The sequence below is a fragment of the Pelmatolapia mariae genome, linkage group LG2 (genome assembly GCF_036321145.2).
Source record: "Pelmatolapia mariae isolate MD_Pm_ZW linkage group LG2, Pm_UMD_F_2, whole genome shotgun sequence".
In the NCBI taxonomy this organism is placed as follows: domain Eukaryota; kingdom Metazoa; phylum Chordata; class Actinopteri; order Cichliformes; family Cichlidae; genus Pelmatolapia; species Pelmatolapia mariae.
The window spans coordinates 35551268-35575191 of NC_086228.1; the positions used below are offsets into that span (position 1 = coordinate 35551268).

The 23924-nt window shown below is 40.5% G+C and overlaps 1 protein-coding gene across 2 annotated transcripts in view; it reads right to left on the reverse strand.

The window, feature by feature from the left end:
- Positions 1-7718: 7718 nt before the first annotated feature.
- Positions 7719-23924, reverse strand: part of aff2 (AF4/FMR2 family, member 2) — a 188057-nt gene continuing 171851 nt past the window's right edge. For both annotated transcript variants that reach the window (XM_063499843.1, XM_063499837.1), the window contains exons 23-26: positions 23246-23339; positions 20344-20396; positions 17218-17438; positions 7719-15398 (exon numbers count right to left, since the gene is read on the reverse strand). In XM_063499843.1, the coding sequence (XP_063355913.1) occupies positions 15277-15398; positions 17218-17438; positions 20344-20396; positions 23246-23339 (490 nt within the window). In that variant the 3' untranslated portion in view covers positions 7719-15276. The remainder of the gene's footprint in view (positions 15399-17217; positions 17439-20343; positions 20397-23245; positions 23340-23924) is intronic.

Here is a 23924-nt window from a genome sequence, read left to right on the forward strand (position 1 = left end):
TGCCAATTTCACACATGCTCTGATCATTTCCACTCCTCTTTTCATTTCATTTACTTCTCTTCATACCTGGTGCGTGTATATTTTTTTTTCCATTACATGAGCCTCCATCTGATCACCTGTTGAACGATAGTTAATCGTTGCACTCTAAGCAGCTTACCTTTGTTTCCCGTATCAATGAGTCTGATTTAACTGTTGGTGCCTCGCTCAGCAGCAGCCCACTCTCCACTATGACGAGGTTCACGCTCATACTCTGAAAATAAGAATTAGGTGTGAGTGAGTGAGAGCAGCTGCAACTGCTCTCCTCCACTCTTTGTATTCATCACAGCTCATATTTCTGCCTCAGCGGTTTTATCAGATCAATATTTATCATCACAAGCAGTGATCTCTGACCACCATCAAATTGATCTAATGGCAATTACACTGTTTACCTGGTGCTTTGTTTTGGTATTTTTCCTCTACCTCTCCCGCTGCCCTCTTTTCCTCTCACTCCATCTTACCTGCTCCTTCTCTCCAATCCACTCAGTCTTTGTCTCGCTCTCATCGTCTATCATTATGTTTCATACGCTGGTAATCGCATCACCGCTACGGGCTCGTATTTTGGCAGGTCACACTGCCTTTCTGTTAACCGTGGCGACATACACAATTACATTAGCGAGAGGGAGAGGGTGTGCACGCGTGCAGAAAGCGCTTAGCTCAGCTGCATTAAGACAAGAGTTCGTCTCAAGGGTGTGTGAATGAATCCAGGAACAGTAAACAAACTGTACTGTACTCCATCTCCCAATTACTTGATGAAGTGGACCTGAAGAGTACTTTGTCAGAGGAGCTGTTTTTCAGAACTGCCTGCTAATTAGCTGCTCTGCTGCTGCACGCAATACTGCAACTAAAACTAACTGCAGAGTCACTTACATGTTGTTCCTTTAGTGGTCAGTACCACTGCTAATGACACTGTTCACCCGTCACCTGTACAATAATGTAAAGCCATTAAATATATGGAAAAGAAAAAGAAGCAAAATGTTTTGCCTCTGTTCATATCGAAGATTAATTTTAAATAAATCACAACACCTTTTATGCCACTCTAATATTTTTGATGTTGGATTGTTTGGTGTTTTAACACTTAAGAGGTGCTGTATGTGTTAGTGTGTATTTATATCTTCCAACAAATTTATGCATTCTCTTGTGCTTAGAATTTGTCCATTTAAAAACACACAGGAGCAGGTTTCTGGTAGCCGCCACGCTGCGCCGCCATCTTGAATACAATGGCTGAGAAAGACGTCGCCTAATTGCATTTTATGTAGTAATCTAGAGAATGACCACATCTGTAGCGTGGCTCATAAGTTACTTTTACATCAAAGATCACAAATAGCTGAATACTCTGCTATAACCAGAGATGGGCAGTAACGGGCTACTGTAATCCGATTGCTTTTTTTTTTTCAAGTAACAAGTAATGTAACGGATTACTATTGTAAAAGAAGTAATTAGATTACTGTTACTTTCCTGTAAGCACGCTGCGTTACTTAAAGTGTGGACGTAATCACATTACTTTGAGTTTGAATCCGTAAAAAGTGACAAAAACATTAGCGTTAGCTGTTCACTCTGTGTGGGAAGAAAACTTCTTTCTACAGCGAAAAGTTAAACTTCAAATCTGAGCGAGCAGCGAGCACGCTGCCACAGGAATGTGACATTCACAGAGAAACCCCCGGATCCCCCCCCACTGACATGACGACTGTGGGCAAACCTCCACCCGCCCCAGTCCTGCTAAACAGGTGACAATAGATTTAAGAGCTGCGGAGTCTTTGATTTTATTTATTTCTGCTGTGTTTTACTTTCATCTATTTAAAAGAGTGTGGAGGAACACACAACATTATTTTATTTTATATGCTGGAATATGCAGACAGTAGATTTAAATGTTAAACAATTTCGTTAAGTCAAAGACAGTTACATATAATTTAATTTTTGCTTGATACAATGTGCATGAAGTTAAAAGATTAAAACTAAAAACTGTTTAAAAAGACACTTTTCCATTTGTTTCAATTTTATATGATTGGTTATGCATAAAAAAATTAGAATTGGCCTGAAAGGTGTGTTGCTTTATTATGTATTCAGGTTGTGTATCATGTTTTTGAAAAGTAACTAATTAATTTTGAAAATAAGTCATCAGTAAAGTAATGGGATTACTTATTGGAGAAGTAATCAGTAATTAGTTACTAATTACTTTTTTCTTTCAAATAACTTGACTAACACTGGCTATAACACACAAAAGCGTGTGTAAATAGCAGCTAGCTATAAGCTAATGTTATGCTAGGCTAAAGTGTCCTAAAATCTTTCACGTCCCGCCTGATAAACAGCTTCATTACATTTTCACATTGTATGAGAGTTTGTTTACTAAGTGTAAAACCGTGTTAGATGCACTTCAAAGACTAATGTTGGCTTAAAGAAGCTAATAAAAACTAACAGAGACAGAAACAGCAGCACCTACTGACAAGATATCTGCGACAACTCACCTCAGTATCACAAGTTTTACAGCCTGGTCCAGAGTAAAGAGAGGTGGACACACAGTATATTGATAACTGAGGTAAACAGCAGCCTGACGGCCTGCACTCACTACAGGTGAACGGTGGCCGGAGTTATTTGTCCTACAGCGGCCACTGTAGCTGGGATTATACACTTGAATTGGGAGGGGTAAGAAAACAATTCAGGTAACAGCAAACTGCAAAAAAAACGGCAGTTTTTGGGCGTCTAGCATTAGGCTAATTTTTTCAGCCCTGTTGAGCAAGCTAAAATTTGCATCAGGATAACTAAACAGGGCTGCGCTACCTTTTAAATATGGCAGGGTTTAGATAGACCAGCGGTCCCCAACCCCTGGGTCACGGACCGGTACCGGGCCGCAAGAGTTGAGGCTTGGGTGTGAAATTAATGGTTTACAGGGTTTTTTTTGTCAGGTTTTTATAGTTTTTATCATTTTTATCGTTAACTTGGTTTCCCTGGGTCTTTCCCCTGTGTGTTTTTGGTATCGGTACTTGTTTTATTTTGTTGTATTTATCCGCGACACCTTAAAGACTACTACTTCTCCTTCTGTTTGTATTTCAGGGTTTAAAACATTTCTAACATGCAATGTGAGACTTTAACCGGTTTTCCGAAGGTCTTTTCAGACCAGAGTAAGTGAACAGTTGCAAAGTAACGAACACTTTCACCAAGGAAACTGGGGTCTGCAGGACAAGCACTTTAAATGTGGCTTCTTGTTCAGTTGTTCTTCTAAGACAGTCATGAGGTAAGTAACCTGAATGAATATTGCCTGAAATCTTATAGTGTTGATTTTAGACTCACAAAATGTTATAGCTAGTGTAAAGTAATAAAGTAAAATTCTTTCTTGACATTCCTGACATATTTGGGGCTTTTGGTCTATTAAAATGCACACTGTCATCATTAAAATAAACAAAGCATTATCCTGGACCACAGCCTTTCCTGACCCTGAACGCAGACATCTGCATGGAGCATTGCGGAAGCAGCCGATTAGAAGTTGGACAAGATGCAATATGTTGCCTGTCAGTGTGAAACTAGTTTAATCAGGAGTCATTCAATTACAGCTGACGAGCTCTTACCTCGTTAGCGCCTCTGGAGCTGCGAACCACAGAGCTAAATAGAAAAACTCTCAGTTTTAACAAAATCACTTGGCAAAGAATGAGGGGGAGGGGCGGCCTATTAAAACTGCCACTCTGCAGATTGAGACGGAGGGAATGGATTAGTGAGTGGGTTTCTGTAATGAAACTGAATGGCTGTAATCAGCTCTTTGGTGGTAGCTGGTGACTGGTTGGTGGCTTTAACAAAAAGGAAAAAATATATTTTGAGTAAGATGTTAGAGCAATGTCAGACTGTTGTTTGGAACATGAAATCAATAAATATGAGAGAAAAAAAGATTTCAAGATGTTATATCAGTGATTCAGGAATGCAGCAGGAGTTTGTTCATTTATGGTATTGAAAAAGGTAAAAATTATGTTTTGATAGCACAAAAGCTACTTTCTTCTCTCTTGATCGGGGTTAGGGTGGGTGGGTAGAGAAAGGCGGCTACTAGTCATTTCTATGAAACGTTGAATTCCCATTAGCATGAAATCACTCAAAGCAGTTGTTCACTTTATTCAGCATAACCATTAGAGAGTCTGTCAGCTGGTAAGGAAGCTGCGGAGTTGCAGTATCTGTGGGTGCCGTATCAACACATAACAGCAATTTAAGAACATGTGCCGAGTCATTCTAGTGGCCAACAAACCCTGAGGTGTGATACAGCAGATCAAATCTTACTGTTGCTATGCGGCACATACAGTAACATTTTTGACGAATTTTTGTCACCGATTCTGTTCATAATTTTTATGAACAGCATTTCTAGGCGTAGCCAAGTGGCGGAAGGCTTTCACTTGTTTGGTCTCAGAATCTCATCTCTGCTTTTTGCGGATGATGTGGCTCTGTTGGCTTCTTTGGGTGATGGCCTCCAGCTCGCACTGGAACGGTTTGCAGCTGAGTGTGAAGTGGTGGGAGAATCAGCATCTTCAAATCGGAGGTCATGGTCCTCAGCCAGAGTGCCCACTCTGGTTCAGGGACCAGTTCATGCCCCAAGTGGAAGAGTTTAAGTATCTCGGAGTCTTGTTCTCGAGTGACGGGATAAGGGAGCGGGAGATTGACAGATGCATTGGTGCTGCGGCTGCAGTGATGCGGACGCTGTACTGGTCTGTTGTGGTGAAGAGAAAACTGAGTGTAAAAGCAAAGCTCTCAATTTAACAGTCTATCTACGTCCCTCCCCTCACCTATGGTCACGAGTGACCAAAAGAACGAGATCGCGGATACAAGCGGCGGAAATAGGCTTCCTCCGAAGGGTGGCTGGCCTCTCCCTTAGAGTTAGGGTGAGAAGTTCAACCATCCGGGAGGGGCTCGGATTACTGTGGAGAGTCCTCCACATCGAAAGGAGCCAGTTGAGGTGGTTCGGGCATCTGACAAGGATGCCTCCTGGGTGAGGTGTCCGACCGGGAGGAGGCCCCAGGGCAGACCCGGGACACGCTGGAGAGATTATATCTCTCGGCTGGCCTGGGAACGCCTTGGTGTTCCCCCGGATAAGCAGGAGGAGGTGGCTGGGGAGAGGGAGGTCTGGGCTTCTCTGCTTAGGCTGCTGCCCCCGTGACCCGGCCCCGGATAAGCGGAAGAAGATGGATATTAGGAAGACTAATGGTGCAAACGTAAGACTTCGACCTTTTCTACATATAAAGTTGGTCACTAGTAGATGTTCTAGGCTACAGTTGCGTTGGTACCTGTTTGTATGTCTTACCACCCTGCTATATGTACTGTAATGTGAAAAAAAAAAAAAAGTTTCATCTGGACTCTGCAGTCCTGTGGAAAAGCCTTCCACATCATTTTGGAGGACTTTTTCATTTTATTGATTTATGTTGTTTTACAATGTTGTTTGAGGTTTCCAGGCGTTTGATTATGCACAGCTCCCTCACTGGTCCCACTGCAGCATTTTAATTGGTTGAAGTCTGGACCATTTCAACGTGCTGCTGCTGTCCTCCGGATCAATGTTGGCCTCACATTTGAATCTAGAATCCAGTTCGTAGTCAATTCAATAACTGCAAGGTGCCCAAGTCCTGTTGCTTCAAACCAAACCATCACCCCTGCACCAGTGGGCTTGTGAGCTGATATGCTGCGTTTGTTTTTCTCTACTTATGTCTCGTCTGTCCAAAGGACATTGTTTCAGGAGTCCTTCAGTCTGTTAGCCTTTTCAAACCTCAGCTGTGCTGCCAGGTTCTGTTTAGAGAGAGAAGAGGCTTTCTCCTGGTGACCCTTTCAAACAAGCTTGTTCAGTGTTTTTATAATTATGCTGCCATGAACTTTAGTATTTAACATGCTAACTGAGGCTGACTGTCTGACCTCGGGGTGAATGTGCTCAGACAGAAGCTTGTGGTATTGTGTTAACACACACCTGAACTGGCGCTAACACTTATTGATGATCAGTTAGTCAAGTGCATGTCATCAGCAGCACCTGGCTGCTACCTAACTCCTTAATCCCTATGGAAGTAGAAAGAAAGTGCTCAGTTTTTCACAGCGCTGCAGAGTCCTGTGAAACATTTCCAGAAAATTTTCACTATAAATATCTGTATGTATGTCTTTACTATCCTGTCATCTCTCTCAGGGGTATGCTTCACTGCCATTAGTATTTCATGGTTATTTCATGTGGGACATGCCCACATGAAATAACCATTAGTGACCTTGCTGTCACAGCAGGTCACTGACTTTCACTTTTTCTGGTGTCTGGTTGCTCAATTGTTGCTAGACTCTTCCTTGACTTGTTTAGCTGAAAGTTTCCTGTAAACACACAGAGCTGGCCTATTAATGCTGTTAGAAACAGGAAAAAAAATTTTTTATTTCAGAAACGTACAGATCTCATCTACTAATATTTATTCTTCTCTCCACTTAAAATCTAGGCATTGTTTTTCAAAAAGTCTGCATTTGAATATACATTTAAAATGGGCCGTCTGCTTCTCAAAGTCAAGTCTAGCATTCTTTGATGCCAGGCTTTTATTCACACAGTCTGTAAGAATATAACATAGGAATGGATAATGAGCTTTCCCCAACTCGTCTGTGCTTCGGGACCGCTCACAAAGGGGGTGGAGGCGGGTGGGGGTTTGCACATCGGCTATCTTGATCACAGCGCCAGTCCACATGTAAAAGTCGATAGCAGCAGCGCGCATCAAGGTTCCAGTGCTCATGCCCCATTAGCTGTGTTTCTAACCAACTGTCTCAACACCCTACGGAAACATCACAGAGAATAAATCCAAGGAGTTTTTGGTAAACACAGAGGTGGACTTGTGCTGCCTTCCATTACTTAAACTAATTAATAAATGATGTGTTAAAGATATCGTGATCCTTGCCGGTGCTTCTTCGATCGTGCATTTTTGTCTTCTATTCAAATCATGGTTACTTCTTAAATGTAAGAGTCTGTTTCTAAGCCAAACCGTATCTGAGAGCCTATTTGACTGCATGGTTACCTGTGGCAATTAAAGCTATAAATCTAAGCTGTCAGTGTTTTGCCTCTGCACCAAGGACATGCACATGCACTGAGAGCAGGATATCTGAAGGCCTGAAAATAGGGTTTCCACCTCCTTATTCATTTATGGAAACACCGAATTAGACGGGATTTACGTCTCTGAGAAAATAGACTTTTTTTTGTCCTTGGTTCTTTTCATTTCTCTCTCACACTCTGAGGTCCATCTCTCTTTTCCGCCATCACGCACACGGCCCGCTTATTCCCTCTTGAATTCTAATGCGCGGCTACATTCAATGAATTAATCATGCATGGTGAAGTAGGCTAATAGTTGCTATGATGTAGAGTAAGAGTTCATTAGTGCTAATAAGAAGACTAGCTTGGCTCTTAAAATCTACGTCAGAGCCGCTCTTTTATTTATGAAAGAATCTTGAGTGTAAAATTTGGCTGATTTGGTTCATTAGGGAAAAAAAAACACACTTGCTGGAACCTTTGGAAATGTCTCAGCCTTCTGCTGTTGCCTCTACTTGCAATGTCAAAGGGAGGTTCAGCACATCCTTGCAAGGCAACTTTAAAGACCTCAGCTCGAATGCAATAAAAAAGACAGAAAGAAGACAGTGAGTACGGCAGGATGGCTGCTTCAAACAGATTTTAATCCATATTTTAGAGACATTAAATATTTAAAAACAATGGAACTGCATCACAACTTTTGATCATCACATAGAACAACTTCATTATAAAAAGAACCATAGAAAAGGCCAAAAGATAGCACTGATAGAAACAGAAAAAAACTGTGCAACACATTTAGAAATACAATGCAATCCGTGTTGGACAGAACTTTTATTTCGTCGAGTTCTTTACAATGTTTCGTTATGCCAGTGATGTGCATCAGATTCACAGACAGATTAGTCAGGCTGGATCAGAGGCACTGTGCTGCTGCTGTACCACCAGTGTCAGGCTTCAGATACACAGTCTTAAACTTATTTGGTTGCCTAACTAACACGTCACAGTTTGGATTTAAGCATTTTAACGTCACTGAATACCACACGTGGCGTACGCTGTATTCATGCGGCGGGAATTCAGCCATGTGCTTTATTGCACTAATCAGGAAGATGGCGCTATTCTTCCACCGCAACAAAGGTGAAAGAGAAAAAGGCTAGACGAGCTGATGACAATTTTTCACCAATGAATCTTGAGCAATTACACTGTTATAGTTTAAAAGCTGCTGCCCTTCTCGAGATTAATTTGGACATTATTAAGAGTCGCGGAGCAGAAACGAGCTTATTCGAGCAACAGTTCTTCACCGCAGGGAACAGAATGACTGAAAACCTTAAAGAAACTTCCTGTTAAATGGGTCGGTTACACTTGGACCGTTTTGATTTCCCACATGATTTAACACTGTTATGTTCCAGGAAGAAAAGCAAAATAGCAATCACAGAAATGCTACACACAAGGCAGTGAAGGCTTCATGGTAGAAGGTCACGTGATCGTAGAAGGAATATCATGGACTATTTGGAAATATGATCTTGCTTTTTCTTTTTTCCACTTTTCCAGTTTACCGTAAAATAGAGAACATGATACAACTGAAGTGCTGATGAAAGTATTAATAGAAATTTTATTTTAGAATAGTCAGTATTTTATCTATCCTCGCCAATTAATAAAACACAAAGTGCTAATTTACAGTAATAAAAGGGCATTATAGGAAATGTTCTTGTTGCTTTTCTTTTCAGGACACCACTTTCATGCCAGATGTTTAATATGGACTCAGAACCATAAGCTCATTAGCCTAGCCTAGCTAAAATGTTAAAAGTGGGGTTAATCTTCTAAAATGGGCTAACGATACAGCCACTTAGAACTGCTGGACAGAGCCTACGCCCTCTCTCTCCTGGGGTGTTTCTACTTTCCACTATGAATACACTAATTTTAACTCAATTGCAGAGTTTCTCCAAGAGATGGCGCGTTCTTTACTTCTATATTTTTCAAATATTTTGCCATCAACAGAAAGTGGCTAAGTATCATACTGCAGAGATATTATCTGAAATCGCAGCATGTTTGTGGCCGCCCATGTTTTTAAGGGCTCTGGTTCCAGAAATGACTTTCCCATTTCCACAGATTCAAGCCTTGAACAAAAGGCTTGAATGTTTATTCGAGCCTTGAACCAAGCAAGACAGATATGAAGTGAATCATGACTATGCAGAAGTAGCAGACTGTGTACTTAAATACTTTTATTGGTGAACTACCCATCCCATAACTCAAGGCAGGCGACTTTAAGGCCCCTCAAATGTAATCCTTTTCTTTTAGTGTTGTATAATAATAATTGTGAATATTATGTTGTAGTTTGTGTTGTATGTCGCTGTTAAGATTCTGGTGTAGTACCATTCTGAACCACAAGATGGTGCAGAATGTCAGTATTCGTATATGACTTAGAAATTGTACCAAGATATTAATTTACGGCATTTTTCGGACCATAAGGCGCACCGGATTATAAGGCGCATTAAGCGAAACAAAACAGTCAGATAAGTCAAACTTTACTCAACTCATTCTTTTGCTTCCTCCACTTCTGTACCATTGATTTATTAATGTTGAATTCTCTGCAGCTGCTCTATTCCCATGTTGTTGCAGTATATTAATGACTAACCTCGTATTGTGGATGGATTATCTCAGTTGTTCTCCTGACTGAAGTTTGGTCCGTTTACAGCATCCTGCCATGCGATTGCATTTGTCCCTAACCATCGGGAACCCTCACGTTAACTTTTATCCAGTGGAAAAAAGTTAGCATTATGCTAACATAGCTGTGTCGCTAGCGATCACGTAGCACATCATTATATACCAGCTAGCCCAGCTTCAGTAACCCTACAAACATCACTGCTGTTTAGTTTTCTGTCCTCATTTATGTTGGAAGTGATAGCAGAGCTGTACGTATTAGTTTTAGAGAAAATTTAGAAAATCAGAACATTTCCAGAAATGCCAACTTTTCTTTACTAAAGAACAGTCAGAGAGATGCTTGTTGGTTATCTCTTGATTATTGATCATATTTCTTGTTTTTGTGAAGAGCATATTAACGTCTCCTTCCACTAACCACAACAAATTCTTATTTATTGGATAATTCTTATTTGTAACACTGCTGCATGACTCTGACAGTAGAACGAATGAGGACGAACACAAAAGAAAAGAAAACATCTCTCTGGTAGATTACAGGAATTTGAGAAGAAAAAATCAAACCCTTTATTATCCTTTTAAATCCTGCTAGTTCATTTACTGTATGAGACAGTTTTGGCAATCAAAGCGAATCTGTGATTTTGTGAAATGCAAACAAATATTAGAGACACTCGTCACTACTGGAGAGATTATCAGTGTATTATCGGCTTGCTACCATCTGCTGTCAAAAAATAAATCAGTGTGTTTGGCTCTATTGTAATCACAACAGCAGTGATGATGTTTCTGCCTTTGATAAACAAGTTGACAACTGTGATAATGCAACAGGAGCTAATGGGATATTTAATAAGATGCCAGCAGAATAAAAGGCCATGCTGAGAAAAGTCTGTCTTCAAAATGTTTCAGAATATACCCACATATTGACATTGCATATAAATTAACTGTTGCATGAATTCAACATTTACCATAGCTGTCATGTGACATGTAGCATAGTGAAATGAAACTGATATTTCCCATGTCACAAATGCAATGTTTCTGACTTTTTACAGCATATTATTGTATATTGTACCGCTGCATACAAGAAGAATAAGGGACCATTAAGTGAACTTAACAATAACCATATAGTAACATCACAGTTTCACCATAAAACAAAACAACACCAAACATCATTGAATTGGACTGAGCAACACTGCGGACCAACTATCGACTTGAAACGACTGAGGTCAGAGAGAAACGGTTTGCGGGTAGTGTTTACAGGTTGTTGTAGAAGTTCAGTGGCTCGCTGGGACAATCCTAATTTGGCTTCAAGACCTCAAATAAATACAAAAAAACGACTGTAAAAAGCGTTATTGTTAAGCAACAGAAAGTGGAGCTTGGACAGCTGTATAAATGGTGATTAGTAAGCATTTTAGTCGTTCAGATGAAGAACCATGAGTCCATTTTAAAGGAACAGTTTGACATTTTGGGAAATAGTCTTATTTCCAATGTTTAAACAGTAAAACACTAGATGTAGCTAGCATCAGCATACACGTATAAAACAGGAACGTAGCTTCTAGGTCAAAAAATTAAGCCTTAAACCTGCATTCTCTCTGAAGGCCACCAGGTGGCACTAGCTGTGGTTGCTGTTACCGTATGGTGTATTATGTAAGTCTTGGTTATACTACATTTGGATGTGTAGGATAATTTGGTTCGTTAGCTAACTTACTTAGCTAACTAATTTATGATTAACAAGTAGTTCACCAGTGAGCAAGTGGTTTCACGTTTAAACTCACCTGTCCTTGTGACATCTGGTATTTTGAAACTAAAATCGTGAAAATGCTAATGTTTAGGATTTAAAATGGGATATCATGTTAGCTACGTCCATCTTTTATACTGTTTAAAAAGCATAAATTTAGCGTACAACAAAAATAGAGATGCCTTTCATTCAAATGTAAACCATTTGATTTTTATTTGTTGTATTAAAGCAAGTTATGTATAGGGGGCATAACCACTTGTTTGATATGGTTTTCGGTTACTTTGTTTTAAGCTAGTAGCTAGTATTAGCTTCCCAGTTATATCAGTGAATTGTCGATATAGCTCGCTAAAAAGGCTAGCTTGTAACTACACAAGCTAGCTTAGCCTCTTCTTTTTTAAAACATAGTCACATCTGATTCAAAAACAAAGAAAGATATAAAGCTTCAAAACTGTAGTTTTTGAAGACTGTTGGGTGGTTACGTCAATCTTTTATATACATTCACTGAGCTTAAATTTTTTACTAATCTACATAAACTAGCTGCTAGTTTTAGGTTCTATATTTCATATACAAATGAGTTTTTATTCTCAGAAAGAAGTAAGAAAAATATTCCCAAAATGTCCACTTATTTCTTTAAGGTTTAATGTTCTTGAGGTTTCAGACTGTTAGCTGTAGCGTTGTGCATTTAAATGGCTGTGTATTTTCATGAGACGTCGACCTTTTCAACACTGCATGTGACTTATGTAACAAGAAATATATTTTTTTTCTTTGTCAAAATGGACACAAGTAGTTCTTGGTCTGAAGCTATCATTTATTGCATGCGATGACTTAAAATTTTCAGGCATTTCAGACAAACCTATACTTGCTCAAACCGTCAAAAAGAGAAAACACAGCAACAGATGCTAATTTGGCACATTATCGCACGTTTGTTTGTTTCTTTTTTTTTTTTAAAGCCAAACCCTGGTGTCTTCATAAACGCCAGTAAAAAGCTTATGGAAACATTTGATTTTACGAAAAACAATCTCATATTTATACCAATATGGTATGGAAAATCATTTAGATTCATTCTTTGTTTTAAATAAATAGAGCAATTCCCACCGGACACAAATAGAGGCACTTGAGTTTCCTTTTTTTTTCCTTTTTTGTTTTTGTCAAAGTGAAAATTACATTTCACATCCGCATTGTCTTCCATACACATTCAGCGATGGTCAAATGATCCAAAACTTAAAAATTCATGCTTAATGTGCTGGATTTACAAAGACCATAATAAACTGATTTGGAGTCTTGATGGCGAACGTGGAAACGTAGAAACAGCGTGGTCTCTTGTTTTTAATGCGCCACGATGACTTCAAAATCACTTTGGCGCTTTGTAAATGCAGCTATAGCCTGCGCGCTGGCACACACACGTAGATGCCCCATTTACCTGCTGCACTTCCTCATTCGCTCACATTGAATCATTCACAAGACACAAAAAACACTGTTTTCAGGAGTCACAGTCTGTACATTATTGTACACAAACATCGTTATTGTTCGGTCAGGTAATGATTTTAAATAGACTTCACAATAAGCTGTACACGTATACACACTAACGACACAGCACAACAAATGTGGGGAAACGACTATAAGACACCCGGCAGTTGATTTGATCTCATTACGTGCTGTACAAAGTCACAGATATAGTTTTTGTTTCTGACATCAGGGCAGAAAAGCCGATGTGACAGTTTCACCCTGTTTACTTGCTCTGCATGTGGGTGGGGGCTTAATTAGAGCCAAATCATACTGAATCTTGTAGTTTTTTCCCCCCAGTAAGTGTTTGACGCCTTAGTTGGTGGGTTACTATGGGAACTAGAACTGAGTGGAATTTCACAAAAGCTCATAACCAGCAAGAGAAGAACCAGACAGATGCTTTATGTGATGGAAGAAAGCCCTTATTTGTAGGTCCAGCAAACTGGGTGTTTGTTCTGGTAGCCCACAAAACTGAAACTTCACCCTATACTACAAGACTTTAGATATTTTTGAAGCTTTGCCCTATCGTAGCTGTAATGTAGTTTACAATTTTATTTGGTCAAAAGATCCTCATTTAAATACAAAAATCTCATTAGCAAAGATTGCCTTTTTGCTAGTGCTCGTTTGTTTAAACTGTGTGAATCTCGGGCTTTGCCGGGTGGGAGTGGGGTAGACTGTCTGTGTGATACTGAGGAGAAACACAAAACCCAACTGCACTGTGTGCTTTTCAGAAATTAAATGTGGCATAAAGGTTCTTCCTGAACTGCCAATGAGTTAATTTTGCCATTGTTGAGAGTAACAGTTTAACTTCTTTACTCCCAAATTAATCCAGAGTAATAGATATTTTTACTAAACTGAAATGTCATCACGTCACACTACAGTCACACTAGGGAAACTCTGAAACGGTTGCTCTGAAGATGGCGACCAGGTGTCCGACTGCTCAGTCTCCTACTTTGGTGCAATACGATGGCGAAAAACAGCGAGTCACTTTGCGATTGTGAACGGGGTCAAGCTGGCAAATACGTGCAATCTGTTTGTGATAATACAGGGATTAATGGCGATAAATCGGTGAAAATATCAAATCTGTTGCCATCTGTCACAAATATGTTGCCGTCTACAGGCACAGAAATTGACATGAACTGCAGAAGATCATAGACTGGAAACAGGAACTCAGAAATTCCTCCAGCAAAAGTCACGTAGCTCCTGACGGGGGGGCTCGGCAGTCTTGCTTTGATGTAGGAATATAACCAGAACGCAACAACCATTTGAGCAGAGTTCCCTGTCGCAACTATGTCAAGTTGTGCTCATCTGTGCAGACTGATTGCAATAATCGAATCTGTCTGAGAGCGACTGCAGTCAGTCTGAGTTGGACTCTGTTTGGAGACAGGTTGCTGCTCGATGGGCAACCTGTCAACCTGTGCAACTGCCTTGCAACTGGAAGTGGAGAAGCAGAGGTTGAGTGCTGCTCAATCTCTGGGCAACCAGCTGATTGCACCGACTCACTGTAAGTGGAACAAGTTCAGTGCAGTCACCGATCAACAGCTGATCCTCCCCGTCACAAACAGGTAGCTGTCCTGTTTTTTTTCTCTAGTGTGACTGAGGCTTTAAATGTAATAAAGTAACTCTGTACTAACTAATAACTGCAGTAACAAGTCAGGCATAACTGTGTTTTAGACTTTATACACAGCACTAGCAGGTTCTAGCTTTTGGTTGGTTGTTGAGGATCCCTCTTTAAAGACTGAAGATGGAGTGAAATAAAAGAAGTGCAATGAATTTAGCCTCCATTAGTGGTTGTAGCTGAGCCTCTTTACCAGTGTGGTCCTTAACTAATAGATTGGACTGGTACTCTTCCACTTGGATCAATATCAGCCTAAAGCTTTAATTCTTTCCTAATCATTGACACATTTCTGGTCCACTGCTGGAGGAGATGAGCCTCTGCTGAGCTCTTTCCCTACATTCAGCCTCACACCTGTCTGTTGGAGAATGAACCCATCTCAGTGAAACTGGGAGATGAGGTTGGGAACATGTGTGGTCCCTTCAGGAGTTAAAGCTACAATCACTTGTATACTGTTGCTCCCCCCCCAAAAAGCAGCATCAGCCAAATTGTTAATATCATCATTTGTATTCTGTGGTTTACAGCTGAAATTCCCAAACTTAGTTACTGTTCACTCCTAATTAAAGGTGATTTCAGCCCAATTAATCCACCTGGTGTAAGCCATTATATTACCATGCATGGTGTTGAGACATTCAAAGGATCCCAGTGGGAACTGAAGCATCGTTCTGGGTCTCATCTCACTTGTTACCCGAGTTCTAGCTCCCAGCCCATTTCTTCTTTTTCTTAATGTTGGCTCTAGTCCAGTCTTCACAGCAGGTGAGCCTCTATGCGGAGCCAGTGCAGTCCCTGCCTTACGTAGCGAACCAGCTCTGTCATGCTGCTCTGCTGACTCAACGGCTCCATCACAGAGTCCAGCTCCTGGAAGAAATCTACGGGAGGGAGGAGGGAGACAGTGTTACTGAGAGCGCCTCTGTGCTTAAATGAAACACACAAACTACAGCTGGTGTTTTTCCAGTGGAGCTGTGGGCAACATGGGGCAAAAGTCAGGCTGGTTCTTTATTCATAGCTGGTCCTACAAGCCACGCCTGGCGTCTGTTTTCACTAGTCGACTAGTGAACATTTCTCTGCAAAGGTTTTAAGAGCTTTAACATTCACTTTCATACAGCTCATGTTTATACGGGCGACCACACAGGAAGCAACTCATCACAAATCGGTTTCGCTGGTTGGTTGGTAACTGGTAGACGTTACAGACCCTGGTTGCCACGGTAACCCTCTAACGTATTAACCACTCTCTCATTTGCCAATCAGTGGTATCCTTCACTCTAATTGGTAGTTGCTTCAAACACACGTCTGAGCTGAGGAAAATTTAATTTGGGATTATTTTGCCCGTCAACACTTTAAATCACCAAATGTCACTTTCTGTGGTTGCTGCTTACAACATCAGCTCAAGTTGTTTTTTGTGGACACCAGTTTAGACTAGCTTTTAGTCTTAAGGTCATTGCAAATGGAGAAAGCGACGTGAAATTCAGAATTACACCGAACACGTTGTATTTTTGTCCTCAAAACCGAAACCAAAAAAACCCGCACTATGACAAAAGATGAAGTCGACATTGAGCGATGATGAGCTGGTCCTTATATTTCTAAAAAGAAAAGGAAGAAACTGAGATGATTTTGGGTTCATTTAATTCTCAAGAGAAGGCAGCAGGGGGAGGATTTCATGGTTTGATCCAGGAGTTGGTGCTTTGGTTCATATATTCAGATATTTCAGGATATCAGTGGGGCAGAAAAGTCATTTCTGAGAATCGACTGGCCCGGAGCAGCATCTAGCTGTGTGTCTGAGTAAAACAGTATTATTTTACTATTTGTATATTTAGCACTGGTGCAAGTTCTGAGCTACGAGTGCACTTGTTACCAAACGCAGCGACCTGATTGGTCTGATCTGTTTACTCGCATCCTAAAAATCTGAAAAATCAAGCTTGGTCCAAAAAAATAAATGCCTCAAGTTCGACCATTCGGTGTGAATGGCTCCATTAAGAAATCCGAAAAACAACTTTAACACATAAAATATTTGCACAGGTTTTAGGTTTCCGGTGTGTAAAGGCCTTTAGTCTAAAAAATACAACAAAAAAACCTCCACAATAAGTTGGATATAAATGAAAAATGAGTACTTCCACTCAGCGCTCCAGCATGGTAGTAACTTGTAAATCTTAAGATTGGCTGGCCTGTTTGTGATCCTTCATTGACCTTTGTGACTTTAATGGAAACCATAATTTACACAAAGTCTTTAAAGAGGTCGTAGACCAAGTAGAAGCAGGGGGTGTTCTCATAGAACCACACCTACAACCATGCAGTCGCCCCCTGCTGGCCGACACTGGCTTCACTGTTGGTGCCCATTTTTGATATACAGTCTATGGCTAAAACCTGTGCAAAGAGCTCACAGAGAGGATCAAATAAATAATAAGAAATAAATAAGAAATAAAAACACAAACTCCTGCTGAGAGTTTTTACGTGTTCAGCAGTCTTTCTCAGTATCTTCAACACGTGAGTAAAGCTGTTTTACTCAAACTGACTCCTTTACCACATGTATGAGTCACATGTACATGGCATACTTTGCATGCCTGTCATGTTAATCATCATGTATCCAGATGTTAGAGATATAAACTCGCGGTGGAGACGGTAAATATTCAGCAGCGTATTGGCGCCCATGTGAAAATACATCCAGCAGTACACGCTCTTGTGCCGTCCTACCTTGGCTCTCAGCGGCCAGTCTGTCAGCCGTCTCCCAGTGTTCGTAGCTCCGCAGGATGTTGTTTGTGATGTTAACGTGACTGGCAGCCATGTGGTGAATCCGCTGGGGGATTGCCACGCTGCCCGATGACCCCGGTGCACCTCCGGATCCTCCTCCCGCTCCTCCTCCGTTGCTGGCTGGAGAAGGGCTAAGCGACAGAGGAGACGGAGTCCCGTTGACCCTGAAAATATGGAAATGCAATAAGTCCGTGACATCACAGGGAGCCCCTGTATGCCATAAAAAAGACCTGTTCACTGTTCTTACCTCAGTTTAATAATTATTACAATGTCTGTGCTGTTTGTATAATTTATATGTCAGGGGGTCAACAAGTGACCGGCTTGTGATCTTAACTCAAGTTAGATGTGATAGATGCTGTAGTTGCAGTCGAGCAGTTTTGCTACAGACAGTATAAAAGATGAATGTTTCCATCGTGACATCTCTCATGGAGAAGTCCTGTTTTGAAGGCTTGAGGTGGAGATTTTCGCCCTCGCCTTCTTGCTGCTTTAAAACCAGCTGTGATGAGTGAGAGTTTGACTTTGAAAGCCAGGACAGCGAGCGCCCATTGGCACGACTAACAGACACACGCTGGATAATCCAGCCTTTAGACTCTATTAAAGACCACGGTTTTAAAAATGAAATTATACAATTATTTAATACATTTTTATTCTATTTTACCAGGAAGTGGTTAGCACATTTGTTTGATAAGGAAAAGGTTGCTGGTTTGATTCCAGCAGGACACACAAATCCTCTTTGGGGTTGTCTTAGGAAGTGGATGTGGTGTGGAGCTTCCTGCTGTGGTGTGAAAAGGGACCAGCTGAAAGTAGCTTAACTATAATACTGGAAAACAGTGAATGAGCCAAATCAGGAAAGTGTTTACTAAACTCAATGATGTCTTCTTTTTGTAACCAAAGGAGGCGCCCCCTGCTGGACATTAGATTAAAAGCACTTCGCTTGTTGGACCGGAACTACTTCCATCTTTTAAACCGTCTCTAGGTTTTGCAAGAAAAGTCAAATATTGTCACATTACAGAAGGCAGCAGGGAATAAGAAGGAAGCTATTTGCAACAATACTGTCAATGTGATTTTTAAAGCTGCTCTTATTATGTTTTTCTGGCCATTTGTTGTCAGTGTGGTGTTTATAGCTTGTTCCACTGCCCGCAGAGCAGCATTATCATTGATTTGCAGCTGTGCTGCTGGTCACCAGATGAATGTAGGTCTAAAATTCTTTCTCCCTTTAGCTCTGTCATCAACAACTCTAAGCGAAAGTCTGACTTTTTATCCGTGGGTTGCCAATGTTGTGTGTTTACAGCTGGAACGGCGAAAACAGTGACTGACAACACATGAGACTGAACCAAATCATTTTTTAAGCGCGGCCTCACATCCAAAACAATCAGCTGAAAGATGCTGATGGACCTCCTGAGTAAGTAAAACAAGACACACAGAAATCCATATCAAATATCCGACCTCAGCACACAGACACGTTTGCTTACATTATACAGACGCGTACATAAAAGGGGACGGATGCAAGGAGCAAAACGAAGGTTAAAGCAGGATTTTTGTATTTATGCCTCTGTACTCCACCACGATGGATTTAAGTGCAGACTTAAATCCTTGTAAAACACCTTGTTTTACAAGGATTTTGTAAAACAAGGTGTTCGATTTTGCATAAACTGTTTAGGAGTTACTGTGATATACTCAACCTGTCCAGGCTGTCCCTGCCTAACATCTTATAACAGCTAGGATAGACGCTAACTCAACTGTGACCCTGGATAAGGATAAACAATCCCTGAATTTAGAGGCTTAAAAAGTAACTGGACAGCTCGATCCAATAGAGCAGCTTTTTACTTTCAGCCTCTGAAAATGTGGGACTTATTAGAAAAATGTCTTTAATTCCTAAAACAGTGCAAAACGTTTATAAAACACCTTGAATTCGAGCTGAAAGTCTGCACTTTGGTCACATCAGGATTGTCTGTGGGACCGAACTGTATGTGGTTGTTAAAACATCCACCAAAGAAGATAAACACAAAGGATACAGAGAAAAAAATACAACATACAAATGTGGTCAGAACGAGGTTAATTATTGCGCTCTCAGAATTTTTTTTATACTGTGTGTTCATGTTTTGAATTATGACTTTGGACTTTGTCTATGTAAATATTGAAAGCCAGACATCTGCATCATTTTTTGAGGTAAGGTGGATTTATTTTTCCCAGTCTGGAAATCATTCCCAGCTACAAAGATTTTCTTGTCACAATGTTACTGCTCAAATCTCTCTTTGTGTCCTGTGCCGCCCCCCCTTCTTCTGTTTTTCCATTTTAATGTAGCACCGGTATTATCAACATCATATCAGTATTTTATTTGTTTTAAATATGAGGGTGAGCATAAATAGAGAGATGTCGTCTTTTCTTTTTTCTTCATGTGGAGCTGTTAGCGTGCTCGAAGGAGGTGGGCTCTTTACCCCCCTGTGACTCACGGTCAATGTAAAGAGTAACAACTCATTACATTAACTGTGTAGGAAATTAGATTAACAGTGTTTTGTTATTGGCATTACAGCAAACTATAGAAACGGTGACAGAGAGCTTTAACGTGGATACATTAGTGCAAACTGCTCCCTGTCCTGCACAGCTGTGTGTGTGTGTGCTCCTGACATGATGTAATGTCTGTGATGTGGCCTTGACCATTGCTGACCCACAACTTGTGTCTGATTCAGTGCCCCCCACCCCCCACTCACACACACACACACACACACACACTGAGCCCAGTCCTGCTGCTGTGCAGCGTCATAGCTGTCCAAACTCATTAGCTTCACATCCACAGCTCCTCCGCGCCTCTCCTCCTCCATCCATCATCACTCCCTCCATCACTCCTTCTCACCCAACACCCGGCAGCCCCTCCAGTCTTCTCCTTCTCACATCTACAACAAATCAGTCCCTTTATTTGCTTCCTGAGGGTTTGTTTGAGCAAGTGGCTGTCAGGGTAGACACGGTATTCTGCAGCAGAGCTCCGGTGAATTATATATTCTCAATTATCAAGGTGAAGGGGGGGTACTGCATGTGTGTGTGTGTGTGTGTCTGTGTATGTATACTCACTTTCCATTGGTCCTCCAGGGAGAGGGTGCTTGGTGGGAAATCTTGGCTGAATTCTGAATAACAAAAACAGAAATGTATTAAACCATGTTGTTTACAGCTCTCCAGCTGTAGAGGAAGGAGTCGGCTCATTCACTCAAGTAAATACAACAAAACAAATTACAGGTGCAGTCCTACCTCCAAAACACTGCACTATTAATAATACGAGGAAAATGCTGGTGAATTTTAAGAATTCAAATTAGTTGGTTTCACAGAAAAATAAAAGGAGCGTGAAGAAAAAAAGTAACAATATTTTGTTTTTTTGTGAAATAGTTAACAACTTGACCTCTTTATGCAAATAAACTTAGAAGATCTGTACTCCAAGTTTTTAAATGTAAATCTTTAATTGTAAACTAATGAGTAGCCACAGCTGTGTGATTAGGAATAGACTGGAAAAGCTCAAACTTGTGCTGAAGTGTACTTTAAGTAAACGTTCCTCCACTGTTAGAATAAAATGCCATTTTGCATATAGCAAAAAACTATGACATGAAGAATGAAAAATGATAACATGGATTAGGAAAACAACACATTTGTCTCTGTGTACTACAATAACAGTACACACTTAGCTTAACTAGAACCCATACAGCTCAGTAATTATTGCACAATATCCTGTTTATTTAATTCACACAAAAGTGAGAGTGTAAAAAAAAATAAATAAATAAATAAAAATCTGGTTTTATGTACTTCCGTTCGCCCTTTTCAGTGTTGCGGGGGGGGGGGGGGGGGGGGGGGGGGGGCGGGCGCGGCGCTGGAGCCTATCCCAGCTGTCATAGGGCGAGAGGCGAGGTACACCCTGGACAGGTTGCCAATCTGTCGCAGGGCTAACACAGAGAGGCAGGCAGACAACCACTCGCACTCACATTCACTCCCACATTCACACCTATGGGCAATTTAGACTAATCAATTAACCTATCCCAACAAACTGCATGTCTGTGGACGGTGGGAGGAAGCCGGAGTGCCCAGAGGGAACCCACGCAAACACGGGGGAGAACATGCAAACTCCATACAGAAAGAACCCGGCCTGATGGTGGAATTGAACTCAGGACCTTCTTGCTGTGCGGCAACAGTGCTAACCACCGTGCCACCGTGTTGCCCGGGATTATGTACTTTCTACTCACAATTCATTTAGACATGGATCCCAACAGAAATCTGTTCATTTGACTATAATGCAAAAAAATAGTCAAATAGTTTGCCTGCAGTCTCCTCCTACACAGTCAGGAGTTGAGCTGCTAGACCCGGTACTGCGGCACAGCTTAGCCCGCTCATTGCTCTTAACTATATTAGATAAAATGATGGCAACATAGCAGCCACATAACATCGCTAAATGTTACATTTGTAACACAATACGAAAATGATCCATTTGTAGCATTTACGCACCTGTAACACTTTAAACATTGTATCACTTTAAGTTTGTTACAGAAAGATCAAATGTAGCAAATACTGAATATACCCATTTTTGATAGCTCTACATTGTGATGTTTATTTATACTTTATTTATGTTTATTTATTTATAGTATATTTACATGTTTACATTACATTTATAGTTACATTGAGATAATATCAAAAGTTCAATATCAGATAAATAACTGTTGATATGTGTGGCTGTGTATTCAATCAAACAGAAGTTTGCATATCAATGTTTTATTATACACTACAGGGTGAACAGTGTGTGGCTGATCAGTATAAGATCATACTTATTTTTTCATACAATAACTGACTGACATGGTGTCTTGATCCATTTACATTTTTCTATTCCATTCGCACTCACATTCACACCTTTGGGCAATTTAGAATCATGAATTAACCTGATCCGCTAACTGCATGTCTTTGGACTGTGATAGGAAGAACCCGGGGAGAACCCACGCAAACACGGGGAGAACATACAAACTCCACACAGAAAGGTGTGGTTGTTAACGTATGTAGCTGTATCAGTTTGCTAACAGCACAAACAGGATGAGCACGTACTAGCACTAAAAATACACAAACGTTATATATTGCATTCTTCTTACTTTAGTAAATAATCCAGCAAATATCAATTTTTTTAACTTTATGCATCCAATATAGTTTTGTTTTTGTCAACTTTTCAGTTCATGGATGAAGGATGACGGATCAAGAAAAATATTAATTTATTTATTAAGAATAAAAATCTTCAGTTTGATGGATGACAGGCTGCCAGACTGAAGTATTAGACTTAAATTAATTAAGTTTGAGGCAATTAATCAGATCAAATCACATTTTCTAATCACGTAAAAGGTATTTTGTAATGAAACCCTTCAGTCTGGCAAAAGCAATGCTAAAACGATGTGAGCCTCTGCTGAACTTCTGGACAATAGATAGGTCGTAACGTTAGTGCATTTTGAAAATGCTAAATGAATGTGTCATGCAGATAAGTGTATTACAGAAACGGTTAGACTGTTGTTGTGTAGCATTTCCTTTTTAAAATGAACTGCTCCAACTTTATGTCAACACTTACTGAATGTACACAGACTGCGCACACATGCACAGATAAACCCCCCAGTCGGTCGCTTCCCAGAAATCCAATCCCATCAATGCAAATGCAGCACTGTGATAATGACATCCTCAGTAATTAATTAAACTAAACATAATTAATCAAAACAAGCACATTAAACCCTAACAATCCACGGTGATGATTGATGGAGCTAATTAATACATTAATATCAAAGAGAAAGAATGGAATTTAATAACGCCATGCAAAATTAATGCACAGGCACCATGAAAATGAATATGAAATGTATTTGAGGGATTGTAATTGGCTTTGTGTGTTTTCCAGAGAGAGAGAGAGAGAGAGAGCGAGCAAGGAGGGAAATGGAGTCTGTGTCCAAGTATGTGTGCGCGTGTGTGTTACCTTGAAGTACTCCATGAGCGACCGCGAGTACTTGACAGCGTGGTCTTTCTTCAGATGGAACATCCTCAGATATAGCAGAGACAGACAGCGGTTACTATGGAAACAAAAGCATTAGAAGGCAGATGAGTCCTCTGTACAAATTCCCTTTAAAGATCTATCCTCAATATTATTTTCAAGTCATCCGCACAGAATGCACCCGGACTTCAAACGTGCCCCTCAAATCCTTGTGGATTAGGAAGAACTTCAATGAAATAAGGAATGTGGGAAATATATAATACTGTGAATGGAGAAAAAAAAAAAAACAGCGGCTGTGCGTCACGGGAAGCTCACACAGTCACAAAAATACAAAAAACACTGCAGGTCAAAACTATTTTGGGGGGAAAATCAAGCCTCCACATTCACTGGGCCTCATGGCTAACAAATCTGAACACATTTAGTGCAATGTGGTAGGATGTGTCAAATACCACATCTTATTTTATTTGTCATAAAAATACATGTGACATGTGGCGCAGTAGCTAGCGCTGATGCCTCACAGCAAGACGTAGATCAGTAGATCACTACTCTCAGTACAAATCAGTGTCGTCTGCAAACATCATAATCCACAAAAACTCCTGCCTGTCCACCACCATGTCATCATCATTTAGATCTCGATTGTTCATTTTAGTGACAAAATGTTTTT